The sequence below is a fragment of the Meles meles genome, chromosome X (assembly GCF_922984935.1).
Source record: "Meles meles chromosome X, mMelMel3.1 paternal haplotype, whole genome shotgun sequence".
Taxonomy (NCBI): Eukaryota; Metazoa; Chordata; class Mammalia; order Carnivora; family Mustelidae; genus Meles; species Meles meles.
The window spans coordinates 131,433,541-131,449,211 of record NC_060087.1 but is presented as its reverse complement, the minus strand read 5'-3'; the positions used below and the strand labels follow the sequence as shown (position 1 = coordinate 131,449,211).

At 55.9% G+C, this 15,671-nt stretch overlaps 1 protein-coding gene across 2 annotated transcripts in view; it reads left to right on the top strand.

The window, feature by feature from the left end:
- Positions 1 to 15,368, top strand: part of MECP2 (methyl-CpG binding protein 2) — a 65,433-nt gene extending 50,065 nt beyond the window's left edge. The window contains exons 1-3 of one of the 2 annotated variants that reach the window (XM_045996197.1): positions 7,053 to 7,139; positions 8,498 to 8,552; positions 8,662 to 15,368. In XM_045996197.1, coding sequence (XP_045852153.1) covers positions 8,790 to 9,581 — 792 coding nt within the window. In that variant the 5' untranslated portion in view covers positions 7,053 to 7,139; positions 8,498 to 8,552; positions 8,662 to 8,789 and the 3' untranslated portion in view covers positions 9,582 to 15,368. Of the gene's footprint in view, positions 1 to 6,788; positions 7,140 to 8,497 lie in introns of those variants that run through there. The other variant, XM_045996195.1, reaches the window with a different exon arrangement.
- Positions 15,369 to 15,671: the final 303 nt, after the last annotated feature.

The window sequence follows — 15,671 nt, the reverse complement described above, 5'->3', positions numbered from 1 at the left end:
TAGACTTGGCGCTGAACCCCATTTGCTCTGTTGCTCCCCAGAGGCCGCTGAGACACTCTCTTCCCGTGCCAGCCGGATTTCTCTCAGATCTTTAAAGGGACTGCAGCCGGCACCCCAGGCGCGGCTGCCGTGACCGTCCATGCACAGAAGCCTCCTTGATCCCGGGAGTCCGCAGCGCGTGCTGGAGGTAGAGAGAGTCGGAGGCACGGAGTGAACCACACGGCGGGTGGAGGCGGCCGCTGCAAGACGGCCGTTTCTCTCCTTTGTGCCCAGCCATTCACCCGGCAAGTAGCCCCTGCCTTGGCCCCGTGGGTCATGGCCTCGTTGTGGGACTCGGGCTCCTCCTGCGGTTCAGTGCATTGGGTGACTAGAAATGAACCGTGCTGAGAAATGCTGTATCCGGAAATTGGCCTTCTGCAGATGTGACTGAAATGGGCAGGATATTGCTGTGCCTCTGGAAGGATCCCGGGAGCTCACTCGGGAGGGGGCTGGATTCCAATTCAAGTAAAAACCACCTGGTTTCTTTTCCATCTGAAAGCCTTGGGGGTTGAGAACTCCCTCCTCAGTCCCAGGTGTCTGGCCAGCCGCACCTGCCAGCTGTTGGTTGCCTGCACCCCTGTAACGTACAGGGGCCTGGGGTCACACGAGTGCCAGGTACAGCTTCCCAGGGCAGCCTTCTGCGGGCTTACTGGAGGTTTCTTTCCTTGTGAAAGTACAGGCAGTTCTCTCCACCAGGCCCCTTGGGATAACAGTAATGCAGCTTGAAAACAAGATGCCTGCAACTCTGATTTTCCTCCGCTAGATTAAAGGAAAGATTTGATCTAGTGTTTGTGTTCTAGAAGCACGGTTACTAGATGATGTTTTATTATTCAGGAGCCTTCTTTCCTGCCTCGTAGATATTTAAGGTTTGTGAGGGCCCTTGTGCTTCAGTGTGATGCGTGCGTTCCTGAAAAACTCCTGCGTTCTACAAGCTACACGATAAAAAGTAAGCGTTGTTACAGGGAAAATGGGAGGGGTAGACCACGCCGAAGCTCTGTGATTAGAGCTCACTAACAAAGTCATTGACAGTTCTGGTTAAGAGACACCACACACTGCCATGGCTGTTGGCATTCGCAGCCCGTACCGCCGCCAGCTGAGGCTTTCCCCTGGGAGCCGCACGCAGGTCCTGTTGCGCAGTTCCTGTGACACTTGACGTGGGGGCCTGGGCAAGGCCGCCTTTGGCAGTGATTCTCTTTTCTTTTCTTTCTTTTGTTTTAAATTTAAGTCATCTCTGCACCCAGCATGGGGCTGGAACTCATGACCCCGAGATCGAGAGTCAGATGCTCTTCTGACGGAGCCAGCGAGGTGCCCCTTAACAATGATTTTTCTTTAAACACAGGGAAAGAACCCTGACGCCTTCCCTTCCGTCGCACTCAGCGGCTGTACTGTATGCAGGATAACACCACTGTGGTTCTTTAAGCCACTGCAAGAAGGCACTTGGACAAGGTTTCTAGCTTTCCCTCTTAATGTATTCGTATAATGTGAAAGTGTTCTCCTTAATTGTTGGAATACTTGCCCGAAGCCGCGTCAGAACGTCGTTGATGCCACACCCCGCCCGCTGCCTCCGAGCACTGCGCTTCCCTGAGTCACTGTCGCTGCGCTGCGCTCACAGGTGCTGCTCGAGCCTGGCTCTCCCGTGCTGCCCCCGTGACCCTGTCCTCCCTGTCACCACAGATTGTCACTGCCCATTCTCCTAGGTCCTCATTGGCTGCCCCAGCCTCATCTCCTGCCAGCCCAGCCCACCAGTGCTCAGCAGGCTGTGGTAGCACCCAAACTCATCCTTTAGTCACTTACTCAGACCGTGCCTGCTTTGGGTGCTAAGTCTAGCCCCCGCTCCTCGAAGCTCTTGGTCAGAGGGATACAGTCATCCAAAGAAGCAAAGGCAGTACAGCCTCTAGCTTGTGACTGTCACGTGGCGCTCCTGTGCCTGGCGCTGTGCGTCGAATGGCGAGACCACGGGGAAGGCCCGCACTGTCAGGGCATGGAGGGGTTGACCTGTGTAGTGGTGTATTCCAGCTGCATGGGGGGCGTCGGTCCTCTTGCTCATAGGGCTGGGGAAGGCTCCTCAGAAGTGCCAGCTTAATCCAAAAGAAGATGGGAGAGAGGGCCAGCCCAGAGCCTTTGATGACACGGGGTAGGAGTCATTAGTCACTCCTCCCTCTAGGGATGGAGCTGTTCATTACCACGGCCCGCTGTCACTGGTCTGTCCCGAGCCCTCCTTGCCAGCCAGTAGAACTCCTCAACCCTGGAAACCCAGCTCAGGCCTTCCTCCTCCAGGGAATCCCCATCTCTGGGCTTCCCCTGGCCCCGGAACAGGGAAGGGTATCACTATTCTTTTGTTACTTCTTTGTCCCCCTCACTAAACTGGGGGCTCTGGAATACCACAGAAGGATGGTAATCCCACCGTGTTGTTCCAGCCCCTGGCAGGGTCTGGCCCAGGGCAGGGGCGGTTGATGAACAAACACCAGCTCAACCAGGACCGCAGACAAGTTCCCCAAGCACAGAAGGGAACTTGGTGTCCTCCTTTTTCTTTTCATCTGTAGCACTGATGAGTTGGATGGGTGGTTTTTCTGGGGATCCTCTCAACTCCAGAATGAATGAACGTGTGAACTAGGTGCTCGCTCAGTTCTCCTGCTCATCTCAGGTTTGTGAGTGCGTGTGCGTGTGCATGTGTGTATATGGTGTGTATAGTCCTGATTCATAGGAGGATAAAGAGGGCTGTTTTTGGTTTGTTGTTTTTTTTTTAATGTGTGTTTCAGCAAACTCTGTAGCCCCCTGGTGGGGTGAGGAGGCCTTAGGGAGTTGGGTTGCCCTGGGACCTAGCAGGTGGATTCCTGTTTTGCATCATTTTTACCCCCAGTCCCCACCCAGTGGACTGACTTCCAGGCTGCTTTGTGGGTGTTTGTCGTTTGCTCTTGCAGAGAAGTAGCAGTCACAATAGAGTGACAAACCTGGGTGCCCCTCGGTGCACAGATTTGAATATCACCATATTGTCATAACCGCGTCAAGTAATTTTTTAAAAGTTTTTATTTATTTATTCATTTATTCATTCATTTGATCACAAGTAGGCAGAGAGACAGGCAAGGGGTGGGGAGCAGGCTCCCCGCTGAGCAGAGAGCCCAACACGGGGCTTGATCCCAGGACCCTGAGATCGTGACCTGAGGCGAAGGCAGAGACTCGACCCACTGAGCTGCCCAGGCGCCCCTGCTTCAAGTAATCTTAATTTAAAAGAACTAAAATACTGCGATTGAGTTAAAGGCTCTTTTAGTCCTCACCTTTGGTGCTATTAAAAGTTCATTTGTTATACACCTAGATAGGGTTTAAAAGGTTAATTTTATGTTATGAATGTTTTACCACAAGAAAAAACTTAGCAAAAAAAAAAGGAAAACCTAAGACAGTTCATTTAGGGCCAAGTCAGAGTCTGGGCACAGCTGGGTCTCTCCTCGGTGGCTAGTATCAAAGAGCTGTATTCGCCTGTCCTGGAACTTCTAACCATGGACGTGACTGTAACCCCCACCTGCTCCTGGCCCAGGCTTCCCTGTCCTCAGTGACAGACACCACTGTCCTCCTAGGCATCGGCCATGGTCCTTAACTGATCCCTTCCCCTCACCCACACCAGCCTGTCTTCAGCTCTGTCTCTCCACCTGGTTACTTCCCAGATCCTCCACTGTCCCCGCCCTGGACCACCGGTCCCCCTGCTTTCCTTTTTGGCTTCCCGAAGTCTGCTTTCCACACAGCAAGGAGATAAGAGCCCTCTTCCCTTCCCCTGCCCAGGGCTCCCCAGTAGCACCCTGACAGAGCCGTCCACATCCCCTTGAGGCCTCTCTGCTACCCAGAACCTTCTTCTGGCACGGAGCCACATGGCTTGCCCCCTTGCTTCCTGTAGGCTTTTCCTTCTTTTGTTCCTCGTTGTGTTCCAGTCAGTTTGTTGTTTTGGACACTCACCTTGTCACAGTGTCACCTAGTCACCGAGTGCAAGGAGCCCTTTCAGCCAGACCAGCAACTGTGTCCTTTGACTTTCTCTTTTTTGGTCCAGGACCTCCCCTGCCTTTCTGCCCCCACAGGCCACCTTAGAACCACAACCACCCACTTCTCCCTCCACGGACACAGGGTGCCTGCTCTGCTCCTGGGTGCCATATTAGGCCTTAAAATACGTCCCACCAAGGATGCGCAGAGCGCTGTGGTCAGAGGGATTTGAAATAAATCTTTTCTCTGTGGTATGGTACCAGTTTGATGTATCGTTAAACTCCTGTGTTTGTGTTTGCGTTCTCCCGCATAGTAGGGTTTTGTTATCGTTTGTTTTGGTTTTCATTTTGGTCATGTAAACTTCCACGCGATTCAGAGAGGTTTTGCCTCACACCTATACCTTACCTCATTCTCATCCTCCCTGGGACTAGAAAGCCCTTCTTCCCTTGTTTCTCCCATGAGAGGCCGTGGACAGTGTGTGGGCGAGCCGGGGGTGCTGTTTCGCATGGCTACCCGGGCTGTAGGCTTAGTGGCAGCCATTCATTCAGCACGGCCTTGCTGGCAACACTCTGAGTTGTCTGCAGCATTGGGGCAGGAAAAATAATGCCATTAGAAATACCATACACCTGTCGTTTTGCATTTCTGGGGGTGTCTCTTTAGGGTAGAGTTTTAGAAGGGATTGCCGCTGATGGTGTTGATACTCTTGATTGTTTCTAAGAGGCATTGCTGGGGCATGTGGTTTTTGTACTTGACCTTGTGGTGGTTAAACTGTTTGGGGCATATAAATGAGCATTCTGGAGGAGTCGGAGACCTTTCCCATGGGTGCAAGCCAGGGTGTTGTCCCCTGACTCCAGGCCCGTCCAGGTTCAGGGCGCAGCCGCCGCCTTCAGCAGTGCCCCTCTGGCGGCCTGTGTAGAAGTGGTTGCTCCAGCCCCTCCGCAGACCTCACCTACCTTCCCAAGATCCTTCCTTGTTTCCTGCTGAGATGTTAAGACTGTGAGAATTGAAAACTGAGCTCTGTGCTGTAGCAGATTAGAGACCCTCGCTTTACAGCAGGAAAAGATCTGTGGGCCACGGGCTGAATCGGGGTGACCCCGGCAGCCATGGTTAGAGCCCTGAACTGCTAGGGGATGACCCAGGATAGGGAGGAACTCAGGGGCAATTTTGTCTCCAGACCCCTGACCTGAGCTGTTTTAGAAAAGGCATGTCCTCGTGGTGCCAAGGGAGTCCTGATGCGAACCCCCCTTTGGCAGCTCACCCGTATCCTTTGAGTCTGGTTTCCAGTGCGCACCGCAGCGCCTTCACTGGAGTCGCCACAGTGTGAGCAAGGGGGAAGTTGCTTGGGGTAGACCAGCCAGGACGCAGTGACCAGTACTGACATGAGCCTTGTGGGACAGGGCAGCTCTAGGGTTGAGATACTGAGGACAAGAATAGTCTTATTCTTTTCTAGAATGAATTGCCGAGGGCACCTGGGTGGCTCAGTCGGGTAAGGGTCTGCCTTCGGCTCAGGGAGTCCCACATCGGGCTCCCTGATGAGCAGGAAGTTTGCTTCTCTCTCTTGACCCTCTTCAGTCTCATTCTCTCTCTCTGAAATAAATAAAATCTTAAAAAAAGAAATAGAATGAATTGCCGAAAGGCCAGCAGACAGCCGATTGCAAGCCCATGAGCCTCCCAGCCCGGGTCATGTTGCTGCCCTCTTAGCCCTGCCCTGAGAACGTCATGGCCAGACTCTGATTCCAGGGTCCGGGGCCTCATGGTGGTCATTTCCAGCGTACGCAAGGAAGGGACCCTGCCCCGTGGAGCCAAAGTCCAGGGAAGGAGATGCTCTGTCAGTGCGGGAGAACGGGAGGCGCCCTCCCCGGAGCAGGCAGGTGCACTTCTGTGCCTCCATCCTTGCTCTTCCCTCCGCTGGTCGGGCCGAGGCGGTCGCGTGGTAAGGGAATGTCCAGTGATGAAAGTTCACCAGACCCGGCTGGCTTCTCTTCTCACTCTGGAACCCCGGGCAGCAGTTTCTGGTTGCCCGAGTTGGCCAGTGCTTACGTAGCGCCTTTGCGACTTCTCTCCCTCTGGGCTGTTGGTACCTATTATCATGATGAGGAAACTAAGGCACAGGATGTTGGGGTCACTTGCTTTGGGCCCATGTTTTAAAATTGCAGAGTCAGGATTTGAGCTCAGGTTGTCTGGCTCCGAAGCTGGTTCTTTCCATAGCACTGTGCTGTGCCCCGCCTCCCAAGGGGGCAGCGCGAGGCTCCGTCACATCAGTAAGTCGTGCTGTGCCCCATGACTGGCTTTTACCAAGCACGCAGTTGAGGAAACTTAAAACTGCAGAAGCCAGAGTCACGCCCAGGCCAGGTCTGCACGCACAGGAGCCCCACCCACGTTTTCGGTGGGCAGCCCCTCTGGCAGTCGGGGGCCTCCTGTGGAGCCGCCCGGCCGCGGGGCACTCGGGCACAGCCTGTAAGGGTGGCCCCCTCCACGGCACTGCACCAGGAAGCCACACGCTGCTTCCACCCCGGAAGGTGTCCCCTGTCCAGGCTGCTCCCTCTCCTGTATGCTAGGAGGGGGCCTCCGAGTGGTCACAGGACAGGTTGGGCAAAGCCCCAAGGCCCTAAAGAAATCCATAAAAGGGGAGCGGCGCAGGACCTGGGCCGGTGGCGGCGGCAGCAGGGCAGCCCTGGCTCTCAGAGCCCTGCCTTGCCGGGGCGCCCTGGCCTGCCGCCGCCTGCTTTCTCGAGAAATCCATGCGCTCCCTGTGGCACTTACATGCTTATTTAACACTTCAGGGAAGAAAAGTCAGAAGACCAGGATCTCCAGGGCCTCAAGGACAAACCCCTGAAGTTCAAAAAGGTGAAGAAGGATAAGAAAGAAGACAAAGAGGGCAAGCATGAGCCCCTGCAGCCACCGGCTCACCACTCTGCTGAACCGGCAGAGGCAGGCAAAGCGGAGACCTCAGAAGGCTCGGGCTCAGCCCCAGCTGTCCCGGAAGCCTCTGCCTCCCCGAAACAGCGGCGCTCCATCATTCGTGACCGGGGACCCATGTATGACGACCCCACTCTGCCCGAAGGTTGGACCCGAAAGCTCAAGCAAAGGAAGTCGGGCCGCTCCGCTGGGAAGTATGATGTGTATTTGATCAAGTAAGTAGGGGCGACTCCCGCCTGCAGAGCAGGGAAGGCTGGGTGGGCAGGAGGTCAGGGACAGGTGCTAAGACACTGATGGGGATCCCTTAGAGTGGCAGCCCTCTGTTGCTTGTAGATCAAGAAAATGTGTGTGCGTCTCCCCCTCTTGCGTTGGGGGCTTCAATAGACCGCTTGCAGACCGCAGCAGGTATGTTTGGAACGATGGTGTGCAGAGCTCGCCACCCTGAGTGAGATGGACACAGGGTAGCAGAGTGCGACTTCTCGCCACCAGCCCTTGAGGTCTTGTCAGCAGGTGGCAGAGCAGTAGGGCCTCCCCAGGGCCACAGGGAGGACACCAGGAGAGGTTCCCTGGGAAACACTGAGGACACAAGGCCCTGCTCATGTAGGCCGGACCCGCCACGTGTAGTGGCCTGTGCTTGGAAGGCAAGCGGAGCTCTCTGAGTTCCTCCCATTTCCTCGCTGGAAAACAGCCAGCTGAGGGGCTCTTCTCAAAACCTGTTAAACTCCTCTCCTTCCTGGGAGTCATTCTGTGACGTGTCCTCATGACACGTCATGACATGTCAGGAGAAGCAGGAATTCACAGGACTCAGTCCGCTCCGTGAGACATGCTCTCCATCTCTCCATCTCTCTGTGTGCCTTTCCAGCGGTCACTGGTGCTGCCCCGCTTTGAGCTGGTCTGCTCGTTGGGCATTTTGTGTCCAAACAGCAGCTTCCAAGCCAGAGCTTCAGAGGAGGACTGAATAAGTACGTTTCTGGCCCTTAGACGATCCAGAAAAGGTTAACAGTTTTGGAAGGACATTTGCAGACAACCTCGTTTGATTTCAACAACTCTGACAAGGGGGAGTGAAGCACTGTCCTGTGGACAGATGAGGAAGCCGATCCCAGAGAGGCTAAGCGGCCTGCCCAGGTTCCGGCAAAGGAGTGCTCTACTCACTGACCAGGCCCAGGCCCCAACCAGCAGAGTGGGCCCCCGGGCCTGATAGCTCAGGAGGGTCCCCAGGCCAAGGCCCCTTTGGGGGCCAGAAGAGGGGCCTTGGTGGCAGGTGGACCCTCAGGGGCGTCCAGGCAGCAGCTGCAGAGCAGCCGGCACCCAGCTGTCCCATCACTAGAGCACACCCTGCAGGTGCCCACCCCCCACTGACCCGGTCACTTCGTGTGTGATCGTGGCCATGCCCCTCTAGTTTTCGCCTGTTTTGGCTTTTCTCTCACGGGACTCTCATGCAGTCACGTCATCAGGCAGGTCAGTTGCAGAACGTGCTGTCACAGAGGTCACCGTCTTCTGCTCTGCCCCATCTTTGTACAGTAGCGCGGAAGCTTCTAATCATTCTTTCTGTCTCTCCCGTTTGTCCCCACAGTCCCCAGGGAAAAGCCTTTCGCTCTAAAGTGGAGTTGATTGCGTACTTCGAAAAGGTAGGCGACACCTCCCTGGACCCTAATGATTTTGACTTCACGGTAACTGGGAGAGGGAGCCCCTCCCGGCGAGAGCAGAAACCACCTAAGAAGCCCAAATCTCCCAAAGCTCCAGGAACTGGCAGAGGCCGGGGACGCCCCAAAGGCAGCGGCACTGCGAGACCCAAGGCAGCGGCATCAGAGGGTGTGCAGGTGAAAAGGGTCCTGGAGAAAAGTCCCGGGAAGCTGCTGGTCAAGATGCCTTTTCAAGCTTCACCGGGGAGCAGGGCCGAAGGGGGCGGGGCCACGACGTCCGCCCAGGTCATGGTAATCAAACGCCCTGGCCGGAAGCGAAAAGCCGAGGCCGACCCCCAGGCCATTCCCAAGAAGCGGGGGCGCAAGCCAGGCAGTGTGGTGGCGGCCGCTGCCGCCGAGGCCAAGAAGAAAGCCGTGAAGGAGTCTTCCATCCGCTCTGTGCACGAGACCGTGCTCCCCATCAAGAAGCGCAAGACCCGGGAGGCCGTCAGCATCGACGTGAAGGAGGTGGTGAAGCCCCTGCTGGTGTCCACCCTGGGCGAGAAGAGCGGCAAGGGACTGAAGACCTGCAAGAGCCCCGGGCGGAAGAGCAAGGAGAGCAGCCCGAAGGGGCGCGGCGGCAGCGCCTCGTCGCCCCCCAAGAAGGAGCACCACCACCATCACCACCACTCGGAGCCCCCAAAGGCACCGGTGCCGCTGCTTCCGCCCCCGCCCCCGCCCCCGCCCGAGCCGCAGAGCTCTGAGGACCCCGCCAGCCCCCCTGAGCCCCAGGACTTGAGCAGCGGCGTCTGCAAAGAGGAGAAGATGGCTAGAGCGGGCTCGCTGGAGAGCGATGGCTGCCCCAAGGAGCCGGCTAAGACTCAGCCCGCGGTCGCGACCGCCGCCACGGCCACAGACAAGTACAAACACCGAGGGGAGGGAGAGCGCAAAGACATTGTTTCATCCTCCATGCCAAGGCCAAACAGAGAGGAGCCTGTGGACAGCCGGACGCCCGTGACCGAGAGAGTTAGCTGACTTTACCCGGCAGATCGCAGAGCAAACCAACAAGAATAAAGGCAGCTGTTGTCTCTTCTCCTTATGGGTAGGGCTCTGACAAAGCTTCCCGATTAACTGAAATAAAAAATATTTTTTTTTCTTTCAGTAAACTTAGAGTTTCGTGGCTTCAGGGTGGGAGTAGTTGGAGCATTGGGATGTTTTTCTTACCGACAAGCACAGTCAGGTTGAAGACCTAACCAGGGCCAGAAGTAGCTTTGCACTTTTCTAAACTAGGCTCCTTCAACAAGGCTTGCTGCAGAGACTACTGACCAGACAAGCTGTTGACCAGGCTTCTTAGGGTATGCCTGCACCTCCCCTCCCATCCGACCTCACCCCGCCCCCCCATGTGGTCGTTAGGGACAGAGAGTGCCATTGGTGCCCCCATCTCCGCTCTCCTCTCCGCCCCAACCCTGCCCCACCCCCACCCTCCGGCTCCCCCGCCTTCCCCATCCCCACCCACATTGGGATAAGGAGGTGTGAGGCAGGAGAGACAGGTGGATCCTTTAGAGAAAAAGACAGAGATGGCCAGTGGCTACAGCCCCTGTGTGATCTCACCCATGGTGGCACAAATCCGGCCCCACGCCAGTCCCCACCCAAAACTGACTAGGACATTTCACAGGGCAGGGAAGTAGCACCTGTGTGCTCCAGTTCTGGCCTGGCTAGGAAGGGGTCAGTCCTTGTGCTGCTGCGTGTAGACTGGCCTGAGCCAGGCGAGAGGACGGTGCAGGGCCACTCTCCAGTGAGTGGCCCTAGAGAGAGAGCAAGAGAGAGAGGGGGTGGGGGGGCATGGAAGCAACAGGACGAGGCACAGGCAGGCTGGCCCCGGGCTCCTGGGCTCCTCCGGGTGGCAGAGGGCAGTGGGGCCGATGGAATTCCTAGTCACTCCGAGCAGTCTGTGGCTGGCAGGTAGAGGCCTAGTGGGCAAGTTGGGGTGCCAGGGGGAAAGAGGGGAAAATGTTCTTCCAAAACTTTCCAATTCTACTCCTTTAGGGACAGCTTAGAACTATTTGCACTATTGAGTCTTCATGTTCCCACTTCAAAACAAACCTGCTCTGAGAGCAGACGGGCTTGAATTGGTGACAGACATTTTGTCCCTCAAGCCACCAGACGTGACGGTGTCACAACTACCTGGATCTGTATATACCTGCGCTTGTTTTAAAGTGGGCTCAGCACATAGGGTTCCCACGAAGCTCCGAAACTCTAAGTGTTTGCTGCAATTTTATAAGGACTTCCTGATTGCTTTCTCTTCTGTCCTTCCATTTCTGCCGTCTTTCATTCATCCTTTCATTTCTTCCCCTCCTTGTTCATCCCCTCTGTACCAGGCACCCACAGCTCCCAGCTTTACCTGAGCTGGTGCTGGCCAGCGCCCGCCACCAGATCACACCCTGCCCTTGGCCTTCCCACTGCCAGCTCTAGCCCTAGCCCCACCCCATTCTGAGCCCTGAGGAAGCCCCAGGCTCTGCTGAGTCCTCCTGGCCCTAGGGCCTTGGCCTCTCCGAAGGGCAAGAGGGCAGCAAGGTCTCGCTCTCTTAGGGAGCGCCCTTGCCTTGGGCAGAACTTGGATTCTGGGCCTTCCCAACCTTCCACTCGAGAGAAGCAGGCAGGAGAAGTTGGGCAGATTGGGATTTGGGAGCTGAGGGTAGCACAGAGGCCCCCGTGGCCTGCTGTAGTCCTCAAGTAGCCCAGCCCTGACCTTGGCCTCGGCCAGGCCCAGCTAGCACAGTGTGGTGCGACGACGCAGCCGATGGGAAGAAATGCAGCTGCCCCAGTCCTGAGCGGGGCCCCGCTGGCCTCTCTGCTCCTCCCGTAAGGTAACCATGAGTTCGCCTCTGGTGGGAGACGTCTGGCTTTGGCTGGAGACTGGGTGGGGCCAGCGTATGACACGTGTCCACCTCTGTGCCAGGGGACGGTGTGGGGGCTGAGAGGCTTGGCTTTGCTGTGGGTGTTCATCGCTCAGTCTCTGTTCGGGAGCCCGTCCTGCGTTCTGTGTTCAGGAAGTCCTTATCTAGCTGCACATCGTCATCATACTGGTCTGTCCTTTTCTGTGTTTACAGAGATGTCTCTTGTATCTAAATCTGTCCACCTGAGAAGTACCTTATCAAAGTAGCAAGTGAGACAGCAGTCTAATGCTTCCAGAAACACCCACAAGCACGTCCCATGCGAGCTGCCGCCATGAACTGTCAAGTGCGTGTTGTCTCGTGTATTTCAGTTCCTGTCCCCTGGCTTCCTTACTGCGGCGTAACCATGAAGGAGTGAAACACCCTAACCGTCCAGCACTTCCTTGCCAGCCCTTAGTGATCAGGAACCATAGCCAACAGTTCCATTCAGTAGCTTAAGGAAAAAATGCGTTTGTCTCTTCCAGAATGGTTAGAAGCAAGGGAGTTTGCCCCCATTCTGTTTGCAGAATCGTAGTTGGCCTTCGTAGCATTTTTGTACCCATTTCCTTACGCTGCGAAAGCAGGTCCCACAAGCAGACCCGCCCTGCTCTTGGCCCTCTGGGCTTCACTTCTCACTCCTCCCCAGGAAGGGAAGGGGGGGTCGGAGGAGGGGGCAAGTCCTTCAGGATCCCTCTTCCTTCAAGGACAAAAGGCTCCTGACCCTGAAGGGGCCTTGCACTCCAGGCACCCACAAAGGATGCCTGTCCACGCGAGTACAGTGTCCGGCCAGTACAGTTTGTCCTGGAGACGCCGTCCGTCCGGGTCGGTTGGGTTTTTATGCATTAAACTTAGTCCAGTGGAATGTGACCCCCGGAACCAGTGTCAAGAGCCGGCCTCTCCATCAGCTCAGTACCATCTGGTCCTGGGAAGAAGAGTGCGGGGGCCCGCCACGCCCCCCTTCCACCTGTGACCTTTCAGGGGCTGACTGGGCATTGGTGGTTGAGAGCACAGCATTTCAAGTATCATTTCCTTTCGGCCCAGCCTGACCTGCAGCCCCCTCGCTCCCCAGCTGCTTCTCCGTACTGTTCCAAAGCTGCAGGCAGCCCCTGAGGCTCCTTGGGGTTTTCTCACCCCCTCCCCTTTCTTCCACGTCCCCTCTTCTTCACCTAATAAAGGCATCACAAGTAAGTCACCATTAAGCAGGTCGCCTTGGTGGTTTGTCGCCCTGGCAGGCAGGGGCCCTGCAGCTCCCGTACGACCCCAGTCCTGGGTCAGGTTGACAGTAGGTTGGAGGGAAAGCCAGGCCATGGGATTCTCACCAGCCGTGTCCAGCCCAGTTTGGGGGTGTGACCTTGACTTTGTGTGTGCTTGAACATCACGAAGATTGGGGGCATCTTTTAGGGACTGTGTGAAGAATTTAGAAACTAACCAACAGCTTTCAAACACCTGTTTGTAGGAGTAGGTCACAGTCACTTTTGGTCTCCCCAGCCCTGGTTCTAGTTGTTAGTTACTACCTCCTCTCCCAACAGAATGCTGTATGCACTCGAGCTCCTCCCACAATGCCCAGCCCAGCTCTGCCCTGCCCTGCGCATTGGTGGGCCTGCCCCAACCAGTGGAATCGCTGGCCTTGACGCTGTAGTGAACCGGGGCACTGAACCACAGCCAGGCTCAAAGTCAGCTCCCTTCTGCTGCTACTCTATTCCCGTTATCAGAAGGCACAGGCGACACCTAGAAATGCCCCGTTCCCCAGTCCGTCCATGCCAAACTACCCAAGGACCTCAGCTCCCTCAGCTCCCGGGAAGGGGAAAGCCGTGGTGGTGGCCCAGGGACACTGGCCACAGCTGGCGCTAGGCTTCTACTCCTGAGACCCCCGTGCGGGGGTGGGCAACAGTCTGTTCAGGGGCCCCATTCCGGGCTAAAGGCTGCAGACGGTGGCACCAGGACCCAGAGCCAGCCCCAAGTTGTCACCTGCTCCTCCGTGCAGCTTTTGGTTGCTGACAGGGACGGGGAAAGAAGGTACTAGCGTGCAGCAAGCTACCGCGCTGGAGGAGAAAGGAGTTTCTTTGGCTGACAGGACCTCTGGATTTCGGTAACTTAGTGAGCCGCGGCAGTGCAGGAGGGAGCCACAGGTATAACGCGAAGCCACCAGGTGGAGCCCGGCCGCCGCACTCCGAGCTCCCCTCCCGGAGCATCTGCACCGGGAGCTCTGGGTGGGTGGAGCCAGGGAAGGTCACAGGGGCTAGTTCTTGGAGAAACCCTTTGTGCATCCTTTTCTAGCCAGTGTGTCAGTGTTGCTCCGAGTCGTTCCCTGATGTGAGTTTCACGCACAGATTTTAGGACTAATGGCCCAGACCTCAGGAGGCAAGCTGTGTTTAGAGCCCTGTGGGCGTTCGCCTGGCCAGTTCCCAGCGTCCTGGCTCACGGTGTTGGGGGAGGGGGCAAGCATGGCAGCGTCGCCCGGCCTGTGGTGGAGCCCCCGCCCCTGCGGCCCCAGCGTGTCGCGTTCCTGGTCTTACTCTGCTCCCCGTAAGGGCCCCACCTTTGCCCTCCCCAGCAGTAAACTCGTCCACTCTGGAGGGGTTGGTCGAGTCTCCATTTTTGCGTCTTTTTCTTTCAGCTGCTGTATCAGTCTTTAGAAGAGGCATAGTCTAATTGTTATATATCACTAGGATGCCGCCTCCCCCAGGATCTAAAGTTACATATTAAAGGGGGGAAGTGAACAAGAACAATTCAGAAGGAAAACCTAGACAACATTTGGCAGAAAATTGCATTTCGATGTTTCCGAACGAGTAAGAGCTAGCTTTTGCAAAACTGCCGATCTAAAAATATTTGGAGCTTGGCCTGCCATGTTTGTGCTTGGAAAAGGGGAGTCCAGCCTGAAGCTGCGGGATCTGAGACTCGGGGCCACCCTAGCACTGAAGAGCCCCCCTGCCTGTGGGGCTGCCTGCCCGGTCCCCAAGCTGTAGAAGCCCAGCGCTTGGTGTGGGAAGCAGTGTCCCCAGTGACTCCAAAGGCCTGCGACGTCCTCACCACCCAGCAGCACCTGTCTCTTGCTCCTTCTCATCTCTGCAGGATGTGCCCCGAGTGCGGATTTGTGGGGGGAAGGGAGTTCTGGCTGGGGCCCCGCAACTAGGAAGGTGAAGGTGAGGTCCCCCCCTTGGTCTCTGCCTGTCCCCTGAGGACATCCCCCAATCCCCGTCTGCTCTCCGTGGGGCCGAGGGTCTAGGTGAGGTGGTGCGCCCTTCTGTACTCAGAGGTGACGACAGAGGCCTGAGCACGTCCTGTGGTGTGTGTCCCCCTTGCCCCTCACCAGCGAGAGCCCCTGGGCCAGAGGGAGGGCAGGCACAAGAGCAGGTACCGAGACCCTCACTAAGGGAAGTCCGGCCTTTGAGTCTGGAGAGCATTAGGGAAACTTGCAAATTGCCTTTGCTCCCCTGCCCCCCTTCTAGCTTACCTTTTCTCAGGTCCTCAGCAGCGAGAGACAATGAGATGAAAAGGCCAAGAGGTTTGGCTCCTGCTCACTGGTAGTCCCTCTCCCTTCAGTGTTTGTGTGTCCAGTGACAAAGGTGTTCTTCCTGGTGACCCTGATTATATCCAGTATCTTATACGCTATACGCATAGGCCTGCTTGGTCTCCTCTATCCTGAGCGTTTGTTTTGCTTTTTAGCTTTGCTTTTAGTTTTTCTGTCCCTTTTATTTAATGCACCGACTAGACACACAGAGCAGTTGAATTTTTATATATATATCTGTATATTGCACAATTATACACTCATTTTGCTTGTGGCTACACACACACACACACACACCTGTTAAAATTATACCTGTTGCTTAATTAAAATATTTCTGATAACCATAGCATAGGACAAGGGAAAATAAAGCAAGCAAACAAACGAACAACAACAACAACAAAAAAAAAAAAAAACACAAAAAAAAAACACAAAAAAAAAACAAACAAAAAAACCTACAAATCTGTCTGCTGGTCACTTCCTCTGTCCAAGCAGATCTGTGGTCTTTCCTCGCTTCTTTCAAGGGCTTCCCTGTGCCAAGCGAAGGAGGCTCCGGGCAGCATCCGGGTTTTGCACTGTTTCTCCCATGCTTGTGAGAGAGGTCCCGGGATGCTGGCGCAGGACAGTTCACCTCAGCAGGCGGGTGTAGGAGCGCTTCCTTGCCCTGGCAAATTCTGGAATGTAGCT